At 44.0% G+C, this 22,637-nt stretch overlaps 1 protein-coding gene across 1 annotated transcript; it reads right to left on the minus strand.

The window, feature by feature from the left end:
• Positions 1-1,870: 1,870 nt before the first annotated feature.
• YJU2B (YJU2 splicing factor homolog B) lies at positions 1,871-15,720 on the minus strand. The gene is made up of 9 exons (XM_056570302.1): positions 15,546-15,720; positions 14,014-14,067; positions 13,804-13,886; positions 12,381-12,436; positions 11,126-11,186; positions 9,764-9,906; positions 9,508-9,680; positions 6,183-6,321; positions 1,871-2,495 (listed from the first exon to the last, which is right to left on the minus strand). The coding sequence occupies exons 1-9, from the start codon at positions 15,546-15,548 to the stop codon at positions 2,140-2,142; spliced, it is 1,068 nt and encodes a 355-aa protein (XP_056426277.1). The 5' UTR covers positions 15,549-15,720; the 3' UTR covers positions 1,871-2,139.
• Positions 15,721-22,637: the final 6,917 nt, after the last annotated feature.

The following is a 22,637-nucleotide window of genomic DNA, read 5'->3' on the forward strand; positions in this document are numbered from 1 at the left end:
CAGCACGCCCCTTTCAATACAAGTCTATGGGAGGGGGCGTGGCGGTTGTCACGCCCCCTCCCATAGACTTGCATTAAGGGGACGGGCCGTGATGTCATGAGGGGCGGAGCCATGACACAACGATGCTCCGTCCCCTGTATCGCCCGTCATTACACACGATGCTCCGTCCCCTGTATCGCCCGTCATTACACACACTGTGCTGTAATGATAGCGCAGTGCCGCAGCGGGGATCCCAGGGTCTCCAGCAGCAGGACTGCGGCGATTTGACATCTCATCCCCTATCCTTTGGATAGGGGATAAGATGTCTAGGGGCGGAGTACCCCTTTAAGGACCAGGCCCATTTTATTTTTGCATTTTCGTTTTAAAAATCATAACTTTTATATTTCCATCCACAGACCCATATGAGGGCTTGTTTTTTGCGGCACCAATTGTACTTTGTAATTACATCACTCATTTTACCATAAAATGTTCAGCGCAACTAAACAAATGTTATTTATGTGGGAAAATTAGCAAATTATGGAAGGTTTTGTTTTCACGCTGTACACTTTCCGGTAAAAATGACAGGTTCTCTTTATTCTGTGGGTCAATACGATTAAAATGATCCCCATGTTATATGCTTTTCTATAATTGTACCGCTTAAAAAAAATCTCAAACCATTTAAACAAAATTAGTATGTTTGACATTGCCCTATTTTGACCACCTATAACTTTCTCATTTTTCCGTATATGGGGCGATATGAGGGCTCATTTTCTGAGCCATAATCTGTAGTTTTTATCAGTACCACTTTTGCTTAGGTTTTACTTTATATATAAAAAAATTTGGAATAAAATGTGACAAAAAAGGAGCAATTTTGGACTTTTTTTTACGTTTACTCCATTCCCCGTACGGGATAATTAACAATATATTTTAATAGTTCAGACTTTTACACACGCGGCGATACCAAATATTTGTATTAATTTTTTTAACGCTTTTTTGGGGGTAAAATGGGAAAAACGGACGATTTACTTTTTTATTGGGGGAGGGGATTTTTCACATTTTTTTACTTTTTTTATTTAACTTTTTTTTTTTTTTACACTTTTTATGTCCCCATAGGGGACTATTTCTAGCAATCAGTTGATTGCTAATACTGTGTAGTGCTATCCATAATTGTAAGCGCTGCGGAATCTGTAGGCGCTATATAAATAAATAAAATAAAAATAGGACACAGCACTGCTCAGTATTATCGTGATCTTCTGCTCTGCTCGATCTCAGACCAGAGCAGAAGACCCCGGGAGACGGCCGGAGCCATGTGGGGGACCTCCGGCCGCCATGCTGGATGATCGAATCCCCGTGGCAGCGCTGCAGGCGATCCGATCATCCATTCAAAGTCTGATCTGTATTGATCACGGCATCTGAGGGGTTAATGGCGGACATCCGCGCGATCGCGAATGTCCGCCATTAACGGCGGGTCCCTGGCTGCTGATAGCAGCCGGGACCTGCCACGCATGACACGAGCACCGCTCTGTACGTCATGGTGCGTTAAGTAACACGTCACCATGACGTACATTTACGTCCATTGTCGTTAAGAGGCTAAAGGGGTACTCCACTGCCCCAGCGTCCGGAACATTTTGTTCTGAACGCTTGGTGCAGTCAGCGAGGGTCGTGACGTCATGCACACGCCCCCAAGTGACATCACGCCACACCCCCTCAATGAAAGTCTATGGGAGGGGGCGTGGCGGCTGCCACGCCCCCTCCCATAGACTTGCATTGAGGGAGCGTGGTGTGACATCACTTGAAGGCGTGGCCGTGATGTCACCACCCCCGTAGCCCGCACCCAGCGTTCAGAATAAAATGTTTCGGACGCTGGAGCAGTGGAGTACCCCTTTAGGGGCTTAACAACACCGCTGTTACACTAATATGAGCCAGAGGCGGCTGATAACAGAGAACAATAGACGCGATTTAGCAGCAAGCTGTAAAAGATGGAAGTACCGGATATGTTCATATTCTTGGTGTGAGGTGTTTGGGTTGTCTCTGTAATGAAGAGACAAAGCTTATGGATGACATGAAACTAGTATATAGTATATACAACCAGACAACACTCTGCAGACTTAGAACACACTCCCTCCCCATCCCAGACCCTATATACAGCTTATACAGAGGCTACACCTCCGCCTCAGAGCTGGAGTCCGAGTAGTCAGCGACTAGGCCCGATGTAGGGGTGGGGGGATGCAGGGTGTTGCTGGTGACAGTCCATGTCTTATTGTCCCCCGGCTGCCCACATCCCCCATTGCTGTTACCGGCTGTTGCCTCCTCTGCCGTCTCTCTCTTGCCGTCTGACTGAATTCCGTCTTTAGAAGACCGTCGCACTACGCCGAGGGCTATGGCGGATGTCCCGAGGGTCGGCGGAGGTTTGGGTCGGATGATTAGGTTTTTTATTGTCTTTTTGTCACCTGCGGGGGAGAACCAGGAGCGGCTGATGATCTCCAAGCGCTTCTGCTGCTGCTTCTTGTCGTAGGCTGTAATAGGATAAACCATAAATGGGGTCAGGAAAGAATCAAAACCCCTTTTGCACAGGTCTCCACCCAGCTTTCCCATAATGACATCAGTAAATACAGAAATGGAAAGATTCACATTTAGGTTTCTGGTAAAGTTGGGTGACAACTAGTGTGGGAAAAGTAATGCCAGCCATATTACTAGTCACCCACCTTTTCCTGTAGAGATATTACTAGTCACCCACCTTTTCCCATAGAGATATTACTAGTCATATATATTCTAATGGGAATAACACGAGGCACCGGCTGCCAACTCTATTGTCCTTAGCTGGGAGGATAGTGTCATTCCTATACAGGTCTGGTTATATGGATTACACCGCCGAACAACCACAGCACAGAGACCCCCAGAGACACATGAGAAGTAACTTATACAGTCATGGCCGTAAATGTTGGCCCCCCCTGAAATCTTTCTAGAAAATGAAGTATTTCTCACAGAAAAGGATTGCAGTAACACATGTTTTCTATACACACACGTTTATTCCCTTTGTTTGTATTGGAACTAAACCAAAAAAAAGGAGGAAAAAAAGAAAATTGGAAATAATGTCACCAAACTCCAAAAATGGTCTGGACAAAATAATTGGCACCCTTAACTTAATATTTGGTTGCACACCCTTTGGAAAAAATAACAGAAATTAGTCACTTCCTATAACCATCAATAAGCTTCTTACACCTCTCAGCCGGAATGTTGGACTCTTCCTTTACAAACTGCTCCAGGTCTCTTATTGGAAGGCGTCTTTTCCCAACAGCAATTATAAGATCTCTCCACAGGTGATCAATGGGATTTAGATCTGGACTCATTGCTGCCACTTCAGAACTCTCCAGCGCTTTGTTGTCATCCATTTCTGGGGCTTTATGACGTATGTTTGGGGTCATTGTCCTGCTGGAAGACCCAAGATCTCGGACACAAACCCAGCTTTCTGACACTGGGCTGTACAGGGCGACCCAAAATCCATTGGTAATCCTCAGATTTCATGATGCCTTGTACACATTCAAGGCCCCCAGTGCCAGAGGCAGCAAAACAACCCAAAACATCACTGACCTCCACCATATTTCACTGTAGGTACTGTGTTCTTTTCTTTGTAGGCCTCATTCCGTTTTTGGTAAACAGTAGAATGATGTGATTTACCAAAAAGCTCTATCTTGGTCTCATCTGTCCACAAGATGTTTTCCCAGAAGGATTTTGGTTACTCAAGTTCATTTTGGCAAAATGTGGTCTTGCTATTTTCTGTCTCTGTGTCAGCAGAGGGGTCCTCCTGGGTCTCCTCCATAGCGGGGTCCTCCTGGGTCTCCTCCATAGCGGGGTCCTCCTGGATCTCCTCCATAGTGGGGTCCTCCTGGGTCTCCTCCATAGTGGGGTCCTCCTGGGTCTCCTCCATAGTGGGGTCCTCCTGGGTCTCCTCCATAGTGGGGTCCTCCTGGGTCTCCTCCATAGTGGGGTCCTCCCGGGTCTCCTCCATAGTGGGGTCCTCCCGGGTCTCCTCCATAGCATTTCATTTCATTTAAATGTCGATGGATAGTTTGTGCTGACACTGATGCTCCCTGAGCCTGCAGGACAGCTTGAATATCTTTGGAACTTGTTTGGGGCTGCTTATCCACCATCCGGACTATCCTGCTTTGACACCTTTCAACAATTTATCTCTTCCGCCCACGCCCAGGGAGATTAGCTACAGGGCCATGGGTTGCAAACTTCTTGATAATGTTGCGCACTGTGGACAAAGGCAAATCTAGATCTCTAGAGATGGACTTGTAACCTTGAGATTGTTGATATTTTTCCACAATTTTGGTTCTCAAGTCCTCGGACAGTTCTCTTCTCCTCTTTCTGTTGTCCATGATTAGTGTGGCACACACAGACACACAATGCAAAGGCTAAGTGAACTTCTCTCCTTTTTTTATCTGCTTTCAGGTGTGATTTTTATATTACCCACACCTGTTACTTGCCCCAGGTGAGTTTAACCTCTTAAGGACCCAGGACGTTTGGGTACGTCCTGGGTCCCGGTCCTGCGATATAACGGTGACCCCGCATCATATCGCGGCGGGCTCTGCGTCATAGTGAAGCCGGGACCCGCCTCTAATAATGCGCGGCACTGATCGCAGTGCGGCGCGCTATTAACCCTTTAGATGCGCGCTCAAAGCTGAGCCGCGCGGCTAAAAACTAAAGTGGAAGTAGCCGGTTAGCTCAGGGAGCTGTTCGGGATCGCCGCGGTATAATCGGGGCATCCCGAACAGCTGTAGCACAGGAGGAAGTCTTCTTACCTTCCCTCCTGCAGTCCGATCGCCGAATGAGATCCAGGCTTGAGCAATCAATCACCGAAAACCCTGATTGATCCATTCCTATGGAGATGGATCAGAGTAAAAGATCAGTTAATGCAATGTTATAGCCCCCCCCCCCTGGGGGCTATAATATGGCATAAGAAAAGTGTAAAAAAAAAAAAAACATTAACCCTTTCAATGATCCCTTCCCCTAATAAAAGTTTGAATCACCCGGCATTTCCAAGAATAAAAAAAACACAGTGTAAATAAAAATAAAAATATGTGGTATCGCCGTGTGCGGAAATGTCCGAATTATAAAAATATACCGCTTTTTAAACCGCACATTCAATGGCGTACGCGCAAAAAAATTCCAAAGTCCAAAATAGCGTATTTTTATCACTTTTTATACCACAAAAAAAGTGAATAAAAAGTGATCAAAAAGTCCGATCAAAACAAAAATCATACCGTTAAAAACTTCAGATCACGGCGCAAAAAATGAGCCCCCATAGCGCCCTTAACACAGACAAATAAAAAAGTTATAGGGGTCAGAAGATGACCATTTTAAACGTATAAATTTTCCTGCATGTATTCATGATTTTTTTCTCAAGTACGACAAAATCAAACCTATATAAGTAGGGGATCATTTTAACCGTATGGACCTACAGAATAAAGATAAGGTGTCATTTTTGCTGAAAAATGTACTGCGTAAAAACGGAAGCCCCCAAAACTTACAAAATAGTGTTTTTTCATCAATTTTGTCGCACAATGATTTTTTTTCCCCGTTTCACCGTAGATTTTTGGGTAAAATGACTAATGTCATTACAAAGTAGAATTAGTGACGCAAAAAATAAGCCATGAAATAGAATTTTAGATGAAAATTTTAAAGAGAGTTATGATTTTTTTAAAGTTAAAGGAGGAAAAATTGAAAATGAAAAAAAAAAAAAACGGAAAAAGCCCGGGTCCTTAAGGGGTTAAAGGAGCATCACAGGCTTGAAACAATCTTATTTTTCCACAATTTTCAAAGGGTGTCAATAATTTTGTCCAGCCCATTTTTGGAGTTTGGTGACATTATGTCCAATTTGCTTTTTTTCCCTCCTTTTTTGGTTTAGTTCCAATACACACAAAGGGAATAAACATATGTATAGAAAACATGTGTTACTGCAATCCTTTTCTGTGAGAAATACTTCATTTTCTAGAAAAATTTCAGGGGTGCCAACATTTACGGCCATGACTGTAGCTGGAGGTAAGGATCCAAAACATGTGTTTGTGGGATACAGATAAGGGCACAACCCCAGGACCCATAGTCTGACCAGAGATACTGTATCTAAGCTGATAGTTGGACCAGGTCGTAGATGTTCATCCCCTCACACTGTACCCCGGTTCCCCTCTTTTCCAGCTTACACTCCAGACTGCGATACTTGAGCAGAGCTGCCAGCTTCTTATCCTCCTCGACCTCCGGTAGAAGCTTCAGGTCCAGCGACGTCTTCTTCAGCAGAGCCTGGTCTCGCTCCTCCTCCTCCCGAATCTGCTTTTTCTCTTCCTATGGTGAAACAACGGCATAAGAATAAGGACGCATGCGTGCCACGTTTTGTCAATCCAATGACCCCCATTGGAGTCATATAGGTCAGTGTTTTGCAAACAGTGTGTCTCCAGCTGTTGCAAAACTACAATTCCCAGCATGCCCGGACAGCCTTCGGCTGGGAGTTGTAGTTTTGCAACAGCTGGAGACACACTGTTTGCAAAACACTGACCTAGGTGACTCCAAAGGGGTCATTGGATTGACAAAACGCCTTACCCGCACGGAGTCATTAGGTCAGTGTTTTGCAAGCAGTGTGTCTCCAGCTGTTGCAAAACTACAACTCCCAGCATGCCCGGACAGCCGAAGGCTGGGAGTTGTAGTTTTGCAAACAGTGTGTCTCCAGCTGTTGCAAAACTACAACTCCCAGCATGCCCGGACAGCCGAAGGCTGGGAGTTGTAGTTTTGCAAACAGTGTGTCTCCAGCTGTTGCAAAACTACAACTCCCAGCATGCCCGGACAGCCGAAGGCTGTCCGTGCATGCTGGGAGTTGTAATTTTGAAACAGCTGGAGACACACTGTTTGCAAAACACTGACCTAGGTGACGCCAATGGGGGCATGCTGGGAGTTGTAGTTTTGCAACAGCTGGAGACACACTGCTTGCAAAACACTGACCTAATGACTAAGTTCGGGTAAGGCATTTTGTCAATCCAATGACCCCATTGGCGTCACCTAGGTCAGTGTTTTGCAAACAGTGTGTCTCCAGCTGTTTCAAAATTACAACTCCCAGCATGCCCGGACAGCCTTCGGCTGTCCGGGCATGCTGGGAGTTGTAGTTTTGCAACAACTCGAGACACACTGCTTGCAAAACACTGACCTAATGACTCAATTCGGGTAAGGCTGTGGGTAAGGCGTTTTGTCAATCCAATGACCCCATTGGAGTCACCTAGGTCAGTGTTTTGCAAACAGTGTGTCTCCAGCTGTTGCAAAACTCGTCTGTCCGGGCATGCTGGGAGTTGTAGTTTTGCAACAGCTGGAGACACACTGCTTGCAAAACACTGACCTAATGACTCAGTTCGGGTAAGGCTGCATTCCCACCACGTTTTTGCAATACAGTTCCCGTATACGTCTTCAATATGAAAACCATACGGAACCGTATTGAAAACCGTATGCATTGACTCTTCATTGAAAAACGTATGCCAGACGATGCAGCTGTTTTTGTGCTTTTTGCATCTTGTACGGTATTGTCCGTTTTTTTTCCCCTGTACCCAAAACCGTAGCTTACTACGGTTTTTTGGTCCGGGTGAAAAACCGTATTGAAACCGTATGCGGTAGAGCTGGCCGGTATATACTGGTTGATACTGAATACCGGTGTGTTTTTGTCTTACGATATGAATTTTTCACATACCGCAATACCGTTTCCATGGCAACCATCTCTAATGTGCGATGGCATAGAGAAACGTCCAGCCGCACAGCGTCTCTAGGAAGTGAAGTCCGAGCCGCACTGAACTGACTGAGGAGCTGGGAGGGGACTACAAATCCCGGCGGGCACGTGACTTTTGGGCGGGCGCGGGAAAATCGAGAAGAACTGCGGAGACATGGAGGAGAGTTAACGGGCGGCCGGACCAAGACCCAGGGTACCATGGTGTGGACCCCCAACCACAAATTAGGGATCGACTGATTATCGGTATGGCCGATATTATCGGCCGATAATCACGATTTTGGGCATTATCGGTATCGGCAATTACCTTGCCGATAAGCCGATAATGCCCCGCCCCCCCCCGCACCGCGACCGTCACCCGTACCACCGCACCGCTCCGGCCCCATTGCCTCCCCCATCCCCAGTTTTATAATTACCTGTTTCCCGGGGCCGTGCTACTTCTTGCTCCTGCTGCGTCCTGCGTTACGCTGTGCGCAGTGAAGTGACGTGCGCGACGTGACGTCACCGTCAGTGCGCACAGTGACAGTTCAGGAGGACGCCACCGGAGCCAGATGTAGAGTGGACCCCGGGAACAGGTAATTATAAAACTGGGGATGGGGGAGGCAATGGGGCCGGGGCGGTGCGGCAGGTTGGGGGGGCTCGCGGTGCGGCGGGTCGGTGGCGGTGATAGGTCTCAGGACCCCCGGACCGGCAGGGGGAGAGAAGCGGGCGGTGGCGGCGGCGTTCTATGGCACCACAAAAGCCACTGCAGTGCATTGATTTAAAGTGCCCGCTTGAAATCAATGATCTGCAGCGGTGTCGCGGGGGGATATATAGCCGATAACTTATAACGGAATATCGGTATAAGTTATCGGCCCTAACCTCCACCGATTATCGGTATCGGCCCTAAAAAACTGATATTGGTCGATCCCTACCACAAATACCGTAAAATACAGTGAAACCGCCATAATTTAGAGAAAAAAACCTTGATATACATTTTTGGTCATACCGCCCAGCTCTAGTACGCGGTTCCTTTAACACTTTGTATGTGCATGCGGTTCCATCTAGTTTGCACAATATGGTTTTTGAGTTTGCACCGGCGCAGTGTACACCGGATGGAATGAAGTTAAAAACATATACTTTTTTTATTTTTTAAACGCATGCAACCGGACAACATTATTAAAACCATATATGGGTTAAAGGGGTACTCCGGTGAAAAACTTTTTTTTTTTTAAATCAACTGGTGCCAGTAAGTTAAACAGATTTGTAAATTAGTTCTATTAAAAAAATCTTAATCCTTCCTGTACTAATTAGCTGCTGAATACTACAGTGGAAATTCTTTTCCGTTTGAAACACAAAGCTCTCTGCTGACATCATGACCACAGTGCTCTCTGCTGACATCTCTGTCCATTTTATGAACTGTCCAGGGTAAAAGGAAATCCCCATAGCAAACATATGCTGTTCTGGACAGTTCCTAAAAATGCACAGAGATGTCAGCAGAGAGCACTGTGCTCGTGATGTCAGCAGAGAGCTCTGTGTTTCAAAAAGAAAAGAATTTCCGCTGTAGTATTCAGCAGCTAATAAGTACAGGAAGGATTAAGATTTTTTTAATAGAAGTAATTTACAAATCTGTTTAACTTTCTGGCACCAGTTGATTTAAATAAAAAAAAAAAGTTTTTCACCGGAGTACCCCTTTAAAATATGTAGTCACGTTTAGTCTGTTTTTCATCAAAAACCTGATACGTGGGAAGAGTATTGCATAAACGTGGTGTGAATGCCGCCTTACTCACCCTAAACTTGCCGCGCAGGAGGCTGTTGAGGGCGAAGTCGTCCTTCCACGCGCTCTGAGCCTCTTGCAGCTCGGACAGCGATGGCGCCGCCTTCTGGAGCTTCTCTTTATCTTTGACTCCGTGTTCCAGCCGAAACATAGAATCTGTCTCCAGTTTCTGCTTCTCTTCATGTTCTTGGGGGTGAAAATAACAGGTGAATACACCCCAATATCTGCTGCTGCCCCCCCATTCCTCTCCAGTGGGCATAACCTCTGACCTGTAGTAAGTATTTGCTCGTTGTCTGCCATGTCCCAGCGCTCCTCCTTCCTTTGTGCTCCGCTCACGATCACGTAGTCACATGACGCAGGGTCCGTCTGCATCTCAATGTAATTCACACATAAGTGACACTTCATCCTGAACCTGGGAAAGTGAGAAGAGAAAGGCACATTGTCATTATTAGTATAAGGTCATTAAAGGGGTAGTCCCGCAATTACCGTATTTTTCGCCGTATAAGACGCACTTTTTCTCCCCCAAAACTGGGGGGGGGGGGAATAGTCAGTGCGTCTTATACGGCGAATACACCCCTATCGCGGCGGTCCCTGCGGCCATCAACGGCCAGGACCCGCGGCTAATACAGGACATCACCGATCGCGGTGATGCCCTGTATTAACCCTTCAGACGCGGCAATCAAAGCTGACCGCCGCGTCTGAAGGGAAAGTGACACTAACCCGGCTGTTCAGTCGGGCTGTTAGGGACCGCCGCGATTTCACCGCGCCGGTCCCGAACAGCCCGACTGAATAGCCGGGTTAGTACTTACAGGACACTGGGAGGGACCTTACCTGCCTCCTCGGTGTCTTCTCCGTTCAGGGATCCCCTGTATGGCCGGCGCTCTCCTTCCTCGTCATCACGTTGTTGCATACGTGCGTCGGCGTGTGTAACGACGTGATGGCGGCGACGGAGAGCGAGGATACCCGGCCGGCAGCAGAGACGTTCCGGAGCGACGGGGACACGGCGACAGCGATGGAAAAAATCTTATCCCATATCCAAAGGATAGGCGATAAGATGTCTAATCGCGGGGGTCCCGCCGCTGGAGACCCATGCAATCTCTGCTGTTCCGTGCTGGCGACTACAGCCACCAAACCCCCTCCATTCATGTCTATGGGAGGAGACGTGATAGGAGATGTACTAGCCGTCACGCCCCCTCCCATAGACATGAATAGAGGGGTGTGGCGTGACGTGATAAGACATCTTATTCCTTACCCTTTGGATGGGGATAAGATGTTTTCCGGCGGATTACCCCTTTAAGTATAATTAAAGGAGAGCTGTGTTTTTTTTGACTGTGCCATTGTGTTTACAAAGAGAAGGGCACTTCTTGGTGCAAATTCACATAACTACATGCTCTGCCTCAGGGTGTCTCCAGCTGTTGCAAAACTACAACTCCCAGCATGCCCGGAGTAGTAATTTTGCAGCAGCTGCAGGCACACTGGTTGGGAAACACTGATCTAGACAATCGCTCACAATGCAATGTATTAGTAATTACAGTATCTATATACTGGGGGGTTCTGTCCATCCAGATGAGGGTCCCCAGTGGCGATTGTGTTCAGTGAAGGGCCCCAGCTTGGCATGAGGAGATTATTACCTGTAAATAGGAGTGGTGTAATAATTGCCGACCTTCTTCTTCTCTGCGTTATATCGGACGCCTGAAATAGAAAGGAATAGTCAGAACTGACAACCAAGATAGAGAGAACGGCGAAAAGAAGAAAAGGTAATAATTATAGTGAACCTGTCATCAACAAAAACCTTTTATATAATGTAGATGATACCATTATATGTATATTTGTCATATACATTGGTAAAAAAAATATGTGTATATTTTTGTCCCTGCAGCTATTGCCTGTGTGTGTCTCTGTGAGAAGACCAAATACAGGAAGGGAGGGTGGACAAGCGGGGCTCTGTACACCGAGGACAAGCGGGGCTCTGTACACCGAGGACAAGTGGGGCTCTGTACGCCGAGGACGAGCGGGGCTCTGTACGCCGAGGACGAGCGGGGCTCTGTACACCGAGGACGAGCGGGGCTCTGTACACCGAGGACGAGCGGGGCTCTGTACACCGAGGACGAGCGGGGCTCTGTACACCGAGGACGAGCGGGGCTCTGTACACCGAACTTCCTGTATTAGGACTCGTCATAGAGACATACAGGCAATAGCTGCAGGAACAGCATTTTTTCACCCAATGCACTTAAAATCCTCATTTCGGATTCTACTACGTATATTCCAAAACTATTAATTTATTGGAGATTTTGAGTTCCCCATTGAACTCAGTGGAGAAAACACACACTAAGATCCACAGCGAACATTAATTTGCTATAGATCCGAAATCCACACCACAGGTCAATTTATGTACTAATATTGTGGGGATTTTATTCATTTATATTTATAATATCATTATTACTACATTGTTTACAATTATTACAATTTTATTTTATTTTTTTACCCAGCATGCGAATGAGATTCCTACCAATCCCATGCACTTTTCTGTTAGCATAGTCTTGTTGTGTAAACATATCCTAAACAGTCCAAGGAGAGATACAGTCCTGAACTCCAGGGAAGAAATATTACGTTATTTTGTGTTTTAGACACATTTTACACCCATGTAAAAGTTATGAAAATGGAGACAAAAAGATGTACTGGATTTATAATAGACACGTGCCGCGGTAATGACTGTGCCCCAGGCAGACAGATAATGCCGCTATCATGCCAACCAAGTATTACAAGATATTATGTAGCAGGAGCAATAAGGAACGGCACATGTCAGACCAGGCATCGCTCTGTAGTCCGGCTGGGGCCATGATGTTATCTTGCTAGAGATTACAAGACTTTGTCAGAGTCTCTTACCCATTCCTATGTGATTCTTGCAGCCGTCACACCAGATGTTATACGGCATCTCAAACCTGTGGAATAGCGGAGAGAAGCTTGTGAATCCACAATGATCCTCATTACCCCACAGACAGCTCCTTGGTAGAGATACATGTCTGACTATGCAGGCCCGGGGTACTATGAGAAGTAAAGATGAACAGACTGAATACATAGAACAAATGTTATTTTCACCATAAGTAGTGATGGCTTAGAAAAAGGTAGGTGAGACCCCACTGATCGCAAGATCATATAGTCCTCCGAGTATATCGTCCCACAGCGCTGCTCCTGACCTGTCTCTATAATACTACATGCAAATGGAGCTCATCTGCAGTAACTGCAAACCCCAACAGGGGGTGCTGCAGTCCCGTCATTCTAGTGGTCATGTGGGTGACATCAGTTGTTCCCCATAGAGAAGCAAGTTAAAGGAGTAGTCCAGGATTGAAAAAGTTATCCCCTATCCTAAGGATAGGGGATAAGTTTCAGATTGCGGGGGGTCCGACTGCTGGGATCCCCCGCGATCTCCAATACGGGGCCCCGGCAGTCTGCAGGAAGGGGCGTTTCGACCCCCCGCACGAAGCGGCAGCTGACACGCCCCCTCAATACAATTCTATGGCAGAGCCGGAGCGCTTCCTTCAGCAATCTCTGCCTCAGCGCTGTATTGAGGGGGCGTGTCGGCCGCGGCTTCGTGAGTTGGTCAACATACACTATCTGGCCATAGGGCCGGGTACAGGAGATCACGGGGGATCCCAGCGGTCGGACGCCCCGCTAGCTGAAACTTATCCCCTATCCTTAGTATAGAGGATACGTTTTCCAATCCTGGACTACTCCTTTAAGGCTCCTCTAGGAATATGCCATCACCTTCTATGGTGGGAAACTGGCACTACTCCCTGTATTGTACTTCTAGTAATTAAAGGGTTATCCTCTTATCAATGCATTGTCTATGGGAGTGCTGGAGATGCCGGAGTATAGCATTCGTGTATCTCCGGCACTCCTATAGACAATGGAGACATGGAGCACGTGCCAACCCCACTACCCCAGGCAGTGAGGAAAGTCAGGGCCCCGTTCTGAAGATCAGACACTAATCCCCCTACCCCGCAGATAGGAGATATGTTTTTAATCCAGTGTTTTCCAATCAGTGAGCCTCCAGCTGTTGCAAGACTATAACTCCCAGCAGGCCAGGACATGCCGGAAGTTGCAGTTTTGCAACAGCTGGAGGCTCACTAGTTGGGAAGTACTTCTTTAAGTTCTGGAAAACCCCTATAACGTCATATCCACAGATGTTAGTCCCACCTTAGGGAAGAACTGTGGTCTAGTCATGTGATGTCATCAGAGAGCGGAGCAGAATTATGTTCCTACTCTGGGGGGAGGGGGAATCTAGCTGACTGTCTCCCCCCCCCCTTACCTGATGATGAGGATGCCCTGGGACAGCTTCCGGGCCCGCTCCCGCAGTGGGTGACTTTTCCTGTAGCCGTTGAGGGAGCCATGCTGCAAGATATAAGAATAACCTGTGTGAGAGTCGCCCGCACATAACACTACACCAGGGCGGCGCTATATATGTGTAATGGAGGACACCATGGCCGCTGACACCTTGGTACATTGCAGTCGCACTCACCTTGGCCGGGTCGAAGTCCGGAGGATAATACTTGTTGGTTCCTTTTCTCTCACCCTGGAGGAAGACAAAAGACATTTACGTTGTTATTAAAAGGGGTTATCCAGGAAAAAAAATAAATGTATGTATATATATATATATATATATATATATATATATATATATATCTCAACTGGCTCCAGAAAGTTAAACAGATTTGTAAATTACTTCTATTAAAAAAAAAAATCTTAATCCTTTCAGTACTTATGAGCTGCTGAAGTTGAGTTGTTCTTTTCTGTCTAAGTGCTCTCTGATGACACCTGTCTCGGGAACTGTCCAGAGTAGAAGCAAATCCCCATAGCAAACCTATTCTATTCTGTGCAGTTCCCGAGACAAGCAGAGATGTCAGCAGAGAGCACTGTTGCCAGACAGAAAAGAACAACTCAACTTCAGCAGCTGATAATTATTAGAAGGATTGAGATTTTTTAATAGAAGTAATTTACAGATTTGTTTAACTTTCTGGAGTCAGTTGATATATAAAAAGATTTTTTTTCCCTGGAATACCCCCTTTAAGTGTCCTGGGGGAGACAAGTCATACTCCATCTGTTCCCCTTTTCTACTGCAGTGATCCCTAACTTTTTGCACCCCAGCTGCTGCAAAACTACAACTCCTATCATGCCCTGACAGCCGAAGGCTGTCAGGGCATGATGGGAGTTGTAGTGTTGCAGCAGCTGGGGAGCCACTGTTGGGGTTCACTGCCTAGCTGTGCTTTATCTTAAGAACTACAAGTCACAGAAACATGCATTGCCTCCTGCCCTGGACTTCTGCATCAGCGGAGGCACTACAAGTCCCAGAAACCTCCATAACCCCTGACAACTTGTAGTATCAGCTCCGAGGACCTATGCTTCTCCATTTATTGTGGAACTACAGTGGTTATTAAGTGCCCTTATATCCCCACCAGTGGTGGAACTACAACTCTCAGCAAAAACCTACTTCCCGAGCCACAGACTTGCACTTTTTTTTTTTTTTTTTATCGTCGGACTACAAGTGTCAGCACAACTTAGCCCCCCCTCCCCCCCCCCCCCCCGGCACTACAAGTCCCATAAACTCCTGAACAGCAGTTGAACTACAAGACCCAGCAGCCTACGTCTCTCTTTATTGTGGAACAATTAACAGTACGCCTGACTGCAGAGGAACTACAAGTGCCAGCAACCTTTAGCAGAGCAGCTATCATGAAGTCACAGGTGTCCTCATGCCTACTAGCTAGGACTTGTAGTTCCACCATAAGCACTACAAGTCACATCTGTTTTACATGGGACTAAATCTCTCGGCATCACCGAGGGCACTACAAGACCCAGCAATCAATGTCTGAGTCTCTTTTAGAAATAGAGGAACCCCAGCGAGCTCCATAACCCCTGACATCTTGTAGGACTGGGGCTTTTCCATACATTGTGGAACTACAAGCCCCAGCAGTGTGTAGTATGCGCCTATACATAAAAGCTGGGACTTGTAGTTCCACCATAAGCACAGCCAAGGGGCTTTACTATCCCACTCACCATCCTTGCACAGTGTCAGCCCCAGACGTGTCCTCCTCTCCTCCAAGCCTGTGTTATGGTTGTGTGACTGTGCGACAAAAAAAAAAAAACAATCTTTGTCCTCATCTGCCCGTGTACAATGTAATGTTCCGCCAATAGCAGGCGGTCTACAAGAAAATGGCCGCCGCGCCGTAACACTATGACGGGAGCTGGAGACACACAGTGTACCACGTGATGCGTAAAGCTACTTCCTGGATAGTCATGTGACCTAACGGTGTCTCTCTAGGGTCAAAACTCCTTTTGCGTTTTCTTTCTATGATTTATATGGGTGTTCCTAAACATGTAGTCCCCCCAGCTGATGCAAAACTACAACTCCTAGCTTGCTCGGGTTTTGCAACAGTTAAGATATTATATATATATATATATATATATATATATATATATATATATATATACGGTATATATATACACATACACACATTTTATTTATTAATATATATATATATATATATATAAAGATACACACACACACACATTTTATTAATATATATATATATATATATACACACACACGCATTTTATTAATATATAGATATATATATATATATATATATATATATATATACACACACACATTTTATTTATTAATATATATATATATATATATATATATATATATATATGTATATATATATATATATAGTCCAGTGATGCAAAAAGCAAAATCATAGGTAGTTGCAGTATCTTGTAATGCAACTGCCGATGATTTTGCTTTATATTTACATATACACACACATTTTATTTCTTTATATATATATATATATATATATATATATATATATATACACACACACACATTTTATTTATTAATTTCTTTAGTTATTTTAATGATTTTGATTAAAATGGATGAAATTTAATTTTTTTTTATCTGTCCACTAGTTGGCGCTGTGTGATAACATTTTCTTATGTCAGTGTTTCACAACCGAGGTACCTCCAGCTGTTGCAAAACTACAACTCCCAGCAAGCTGGGAATTGTAGTTTTGCAACAGCTGGAAGCACCCTATTGACAAGCATTGTAAATAATCAATAAATAAATAAGTTGGTGTTTTATCGTAGACAGGAAATAAATACGGTCAGGCTGTTCTTGTCTCCGCTGATTTCCCTCAATGGAGATAAGACGGTTATCAATAAGATGTCTGTGATATGCCGCACCCTGCACAAGGGCGCCACCATTTTTAGGGCTCCCCCTACTGTCAGCTTGCGTTATGTAGAAACTGTTAAGTGTTTTTAAGGATAACCCCATTAAATTATGCATTTTCTGGCTCTAAATACATGGTTTTTATGGAGTTTAACCCCTTAAGGAATAAGGACCACAGATTTTTTCATTTTTGCACTTTCGTATTTTCTAAAAATCAGAACGCTTTCAATTTTGCACCTACAGAGTCATACGAGGGCTTGTTTTTTGCGCCACCAATTGTACTTTGTTGTGACAGCAATCATTTCACCCCAAAATTTATTGTGAAACCAGAAAAAAATTATGTGTGCGGCAAAACTGGGAAAAAAAAGCTATTTTGTAACTTTTGGGGGGGGGGGTGCTTCTAAATTCTACTCAGAGCAATTTTTGGTAAAAATGACACCATATATTTATTCTGTAGGTTCATACGGTTACAATGATAGCCAATTTATATAGGTTTTATTTCATTTGACTACTTTAAAAAAAATTATAACTACATGCACCAAAATTAGTATGTGTAAAATTGTCATCTTCTGACCCCTATAAATATGACCCGACACATGCTATCTGGCCAGAGACCCGGGGTCCCAGCAGTCGCCCCCCGCCATCTCAAACTTTTCCTCGATCTATAGCATAAGGGATAGGTTTTCCAATCCTGGACTATTCCTTTAACCCCTTAAGGACCAGGTTTTTTTTTCTGTTTTTGCACTTTGATTTTTTCCTCCTTACTTTTAAAAAATCATAACTCTTTCAATTTTGCACCAAAAAATCCATATAATGGCTTATTTTTGTGCCACCAATTCTACTTTGTACTGACATCAGTCATTTTACCCAAAAATTTACGATGAAATGGAAAAAAAAATTCATTGTGCGACAAAATTTAAGAAAAAACGCCATTTTGTAACTTTTGGGGGCTTCCGTTTCTACACAGTACATTTTTTGGTAAAAATGACACATCTTTATTCTGTAGGTCCATACGATTAAAATGATTCCCTACTTATATAGATTTGATTTTGTCGGACTTCTGGAAAAAAAAAATCATAACTACATGCAGGAAAATGTATACGTTTAAAATTGTCATCTTCTGACCCCTATAACTTTTTTATTTTTCTGTGTATGGGGCGGTATGAGGGCTCATTGTTTGCAACATGATCTGAAGTTTTTAGCGGTACCATTTTTGTATTGATCGGAATTTTTGATCGCTTTTTATACATTTTTTCATTATATAAAAAGTGACCAAAAATACGCTATTTTGGACTTTGGAATTTCTTTGCGCGTACGCCATTGGCCATGCAGCTTAATTAATTATATATTTTTATATTTATTTCGGACATTTCCGCATGCGGCGATACCACATATTTTTTATTTACACAGTTTTTTTTTTCTAATGGGAAAAGGGGGTGATTCAAACTTTTATTAGGGAAGGGGTTAAATGATTGCAAGGTTATAGCTCCTATAGATTTGATGATCTTTTATTTTGTTAGAAATCCTTCATAAATGACTCCATTATAAAAACTGCACCCCTCAAAGTATTCAAAATGACATTCAGTAAGTGTGTTAACCCTTTAGGTGTTTCACAGGAATAGCAGCAAGCGGTAGGAGAAAAGTCAAATCCTCGATTTTTTTACACTAGCTACTACACTAATGTTGTTGTTGCCCCAAATTTTTCATTTTTACAAGGGGTTAATGGAGAAAATGTACCACAAAATTTGTGACCCAATTTCTCCCGATTCTGGAAATACCCCATATGTGGACGTAAATGTTGTGCGGGCGAACTACAGGGCTCAGGCGGGAAGGAGGAACTTTGGGATTCTGGAGAGAGGATTTGGCAGGAATAGAAGTTGGGGGCCATGTCGCCTTTATACAGCCCCCCATGCTGCCAGAACAGCAGAAACCCCCACATGTGACCCCATTTTGTAAACTACAACCCTCACGGAATGTAACAAAGGGTACAGTGAGCATTTATACCCCACTGATGTATGACAGATTTTTGGAACAGTGGGCTGTACATATGAAAAATAAAAATTTTCATTTTCATGGACCACTGTTCAAAAAATCTGTCATACATCAGTGGGGTGTAAATGTTCACTGTACCCTTTGTTACATTCCGTGAGGGTGTAGTTTCCAAAATGGGGTCACATGTGAGTGTTTAGGTTTTTTTTGCATTTTTGTCCGAACCGCTGTAACTATCAGCCACCCTTGTGCAAATCACCAATTTAAAGGGGCACTCCGGTGAAAACCTTTTTTCTTTTAAATCAACTGGTAGCAGAAAGTTAAACATATTTGTAAATTACTTCTATTAAAAAATCTTCCTGTACTTATTAGCTGCTGAATACTACAGAGGAAATTCTTTTCTTTTTGGAATGCTCTCTGATGACATCACGAGCACAGTTCTCTCTGCTGACGCTATTATAATAATAATAATGCTTTATTTATTATTGTCCTTAGTTGGATTTGAACCCAAATCCCCAGCACTGCAAGGCAGCAGTGCTAACCACTGATCCACCATGCTGCCCTTAGCATACATCTGCTATGCATGGTTGCTAAAATAGACAGAGATGTCAGCAGAGAGCACTGTGCGCGTGATGTCATCAGTGTTCCAAAAATAAAGGCATTTCCTCTGTAGCATTCAGCAGCTAATAAGTACTGGAAGGATTAAGATTTTTTAATAGAAGTAATTTACAAATATGTTTAACTTTCTGCCACCAGTTGATTTAACCCCTTAAGGACCCAGCCGAAATATACCTTAAGGACCCGGCCATTTTTTGAACATCTGACCACTGTCACTTTAAGCATTAATAACTCTGGGATGCTTTTACCTTTCATTCTGATTCCGAGATTGTTTTTTCGTGACATATTCTACTTTATGTTAGTGGTAAAATTTTGTCGATACTTGCATCATTTCTTGGTGAAAAATTCCAAAATTTGATGAAAAAATTGAAAATTTTGCATTTTTTTAACTTTGAAGCTCACTGCTTGTAAGGAAAATGGATATTCCAAATAAATTATATATTGATTCACATATACAATATGTCCACTTTATGTTTGCATCATACAATTGACGTGTTTTTACTTTTGGAAGACATCAGAGGGCTTCAAAGTTCAGCAGCAATTTTCCAATTTTTCACAAAATTTTCAAAATCGGAATTTTTCAGGGACCAGTTCAGTTTTGAAGTGGATTTGAAGGGCCTTCATATTAGAAATACCCCACAAATGACCCCATTATAAAAACTGCACCCCTCAAAGTATTCAAAATGACATTCAGTAAGTGTGTTAACCCTTTAGGTGTTTCACAGGAATAGCAGCAAAGTGAAGGAGAAAATTCAAAATCTTCATTTTTTACACTCGAATGTTCTTGTAGACCCAGTTTTTGAATTTTTACAAGGGGTAATAGATGAAAAATCCCCCCAAAATTTGTAACCCAATTTCTCTCGAGTAAGGAAATACCTCATATGTGTATGTCAAGTGTTCGGCGGGTGCACTAGAGGGCTCAGAAGGGAAGGAGCGACAATAGGATTTTGGAGAGGGAATTTTGCTGAAATGGTTTTTGGGGGGCATGTCACATTTAGGAAGCCCCTATGGTTCCAGAACAGCAGAAAACCCCAACATGGCATACCATTTTGGAAACTAGACCCCTCAAGGCACGTAACAAGGGGTCCAGTGAGCCTTAACACCCCACAGGTGTTTGACGACTTTTCGTTAAAGTCGGATGTGTAAATGAAAAAAAAATTTTTTCACTAAAGTGCAGTTTTTCCCCCAAATTTACCATTTTTACAAAGGGTAATGGGAGAAAATGCCCCCCCAAATTTGTAACCCCATCTCTTCTGAGTATGGAAATACCCCATGTTAGGATGTAAAATGCTTTGCGGGCAAACTACAATGCTCAGAAGAGAAGAAGTCACATTTGGCTTTTTGAAAGCAACTTTTGCTGAAATGGTTTTTTGGGGGCATGTCGCATTTAGGAAGCCCCTGTGGTGCCAGAACAGCAAAAAAATACCCACATGGCATACTATTTTGGAAACTACACCCCTCAAGGAACGTAACAAGGGGTCCGCTGAGCCTTAACACCCCACAGGTGTTTGACGACTTTTCGTTAAAGTTGGATGTGTAAATGAAAACATTTTTTTTTTACTAAAATGCAGTTTTTCCCCAAAATTTTACATTTTTACAAGGAGTAATAGGAGAAAATGACCCCCAAAATGTGTAACCCCATTTCTTCTGAGTATGGAAATACCCCATGTTAGGACGTAAAATGCTCTGCTGGCGAACTACAATGCTCAGAAGAGGAGGAGCGCCATTGAGCTTTTGGAAAGATAATTAGTTTGGAATGGTAGTCAGGGGCCATGTGCGTTTACAAAGCCCCCCGTGGTGCCAGAACAGTGGACCCCCCCCACATGTGACCCCATTTTGGAAACTACACCCCTCACAGAATTTAATAAGGGGTGCAGTGAGTATTTACACCCCACAGAACTTTGGAACAGTGGGCTGTGCAAATGAAAAAGTTTATTTTTCATTTTTACGGACCACTGTTCCAAAAATCTGTCAGACATCTGTGGGGCGTAAATTCTCAATGTACCCCTTATTACATTACGTGAGGGGTGTAGTTTCCAAAATGGGGTCACATGTGTCGGGGGTCCATTGTTCTGGCACTATGGGGGCTTTGTAAACACATGTGGCCTTCAATTCTGGACAAATTTCTCTTCTCTTCTGAGCATTGTAGTTCGCCCGCAGAGCACTTTAAATTCACATATGGGGTATGTTCTTACTCAGAAGAGATGGGTTTACAAATTTGGGGGGGCTTTTTTCCTATTTACCGATGTGAAAATGAAAAATTTAGGGTAACACCAGCATTTTAGTGAAAAAATATAATTTTTTTCATTTTCCCATCCAACTTTAATGAAAATTCGTCAAACACCTGTGGGGTGTTCAGGCTCACTATACCTCTTGTCATGTTCGGTGAGGGGTGTAGTTTCCAAAATGGGGTCACATGTGGGTATTTTTTTTTTTTGCGTTTGTCAGAACCGCTGTAAAATCAGCCACCCCTGTGCAAATCACCAATTTAGGCCTCAAATGTACATGGTGCACTCTCACTCCTGAGCCTTGTTGTGTGCCCGCAGAGCATTTTACGCCCACATCTGGGGTATTTCTGTACTCAGGAGAAATTGCGTTACAAATTTTGGGGGTCTTTTTTTCCTTTTACCGCTTGTGGAAATAAAAAGTATGGGGCAACACCAGCATGTTAGTGTAAAAAAAAAAAAAAAATTTACACTAACAGGCTGGTGTAGCCCCCAACTTTTCCTTTTCACAAGCGGTAAAAGGGGAAAAAAAAGCCCCCCAAAATTTGTAGTGTAATTTCTTCCGAGTACGGAGATACCCCATATGTGGCCCTAAACTGTTTCCTTGAAATACGACAGGGCTCCGAAGTAAGAGAGCACCATGCGCATTTGAGGACTAAATTAGGGATTGCATAGGGGTGGACATAGGGGTATTCTACGCCAGTGATTCCCAAACAGGGTGCCTCCAGCTGTTGCTAAACTCCCAGCATGCCTGGACAGTCAGTGGCTGTCCAGAAATGCTGGGAGTTGTTGTTTTGCAACAGCTGGAGGCTCCGTTTTGGAAACCCTGCCGTACAAGACGTTTTAAATTGTTTATTGGGGGGGGACAGTGTAAGGGGTGTATATGTAGTGTTTTACCCTTTATTATGTGTAGTGTAGTGTTTTTAGGGTACATTCACACTGGCGGGTTACGGTGAATTTCCCGCTAGGAGTTTGCACTGCGGCAAGCAGCCCAAACTTGAAGCAGGAAATTTACTGTAAACCCGCCTATGTGAATGTACCCTGTACGTTCACATGGGGGGGGGGGCAAACCTCCAGCTGTTT

This window comes from Hyla sarda, chromosome 4 (assembly GCF_029499605.1).
Source record: "Hyla sarda isolate aHylSar1 chromosome 4, aHylSar1.hap1, whole genome shotgun sequence".
NCBI lineage: Eukaryota > Metazoa > Chordata > Amphibia > Anura > Hylidae > Hyla > Hyla sarda.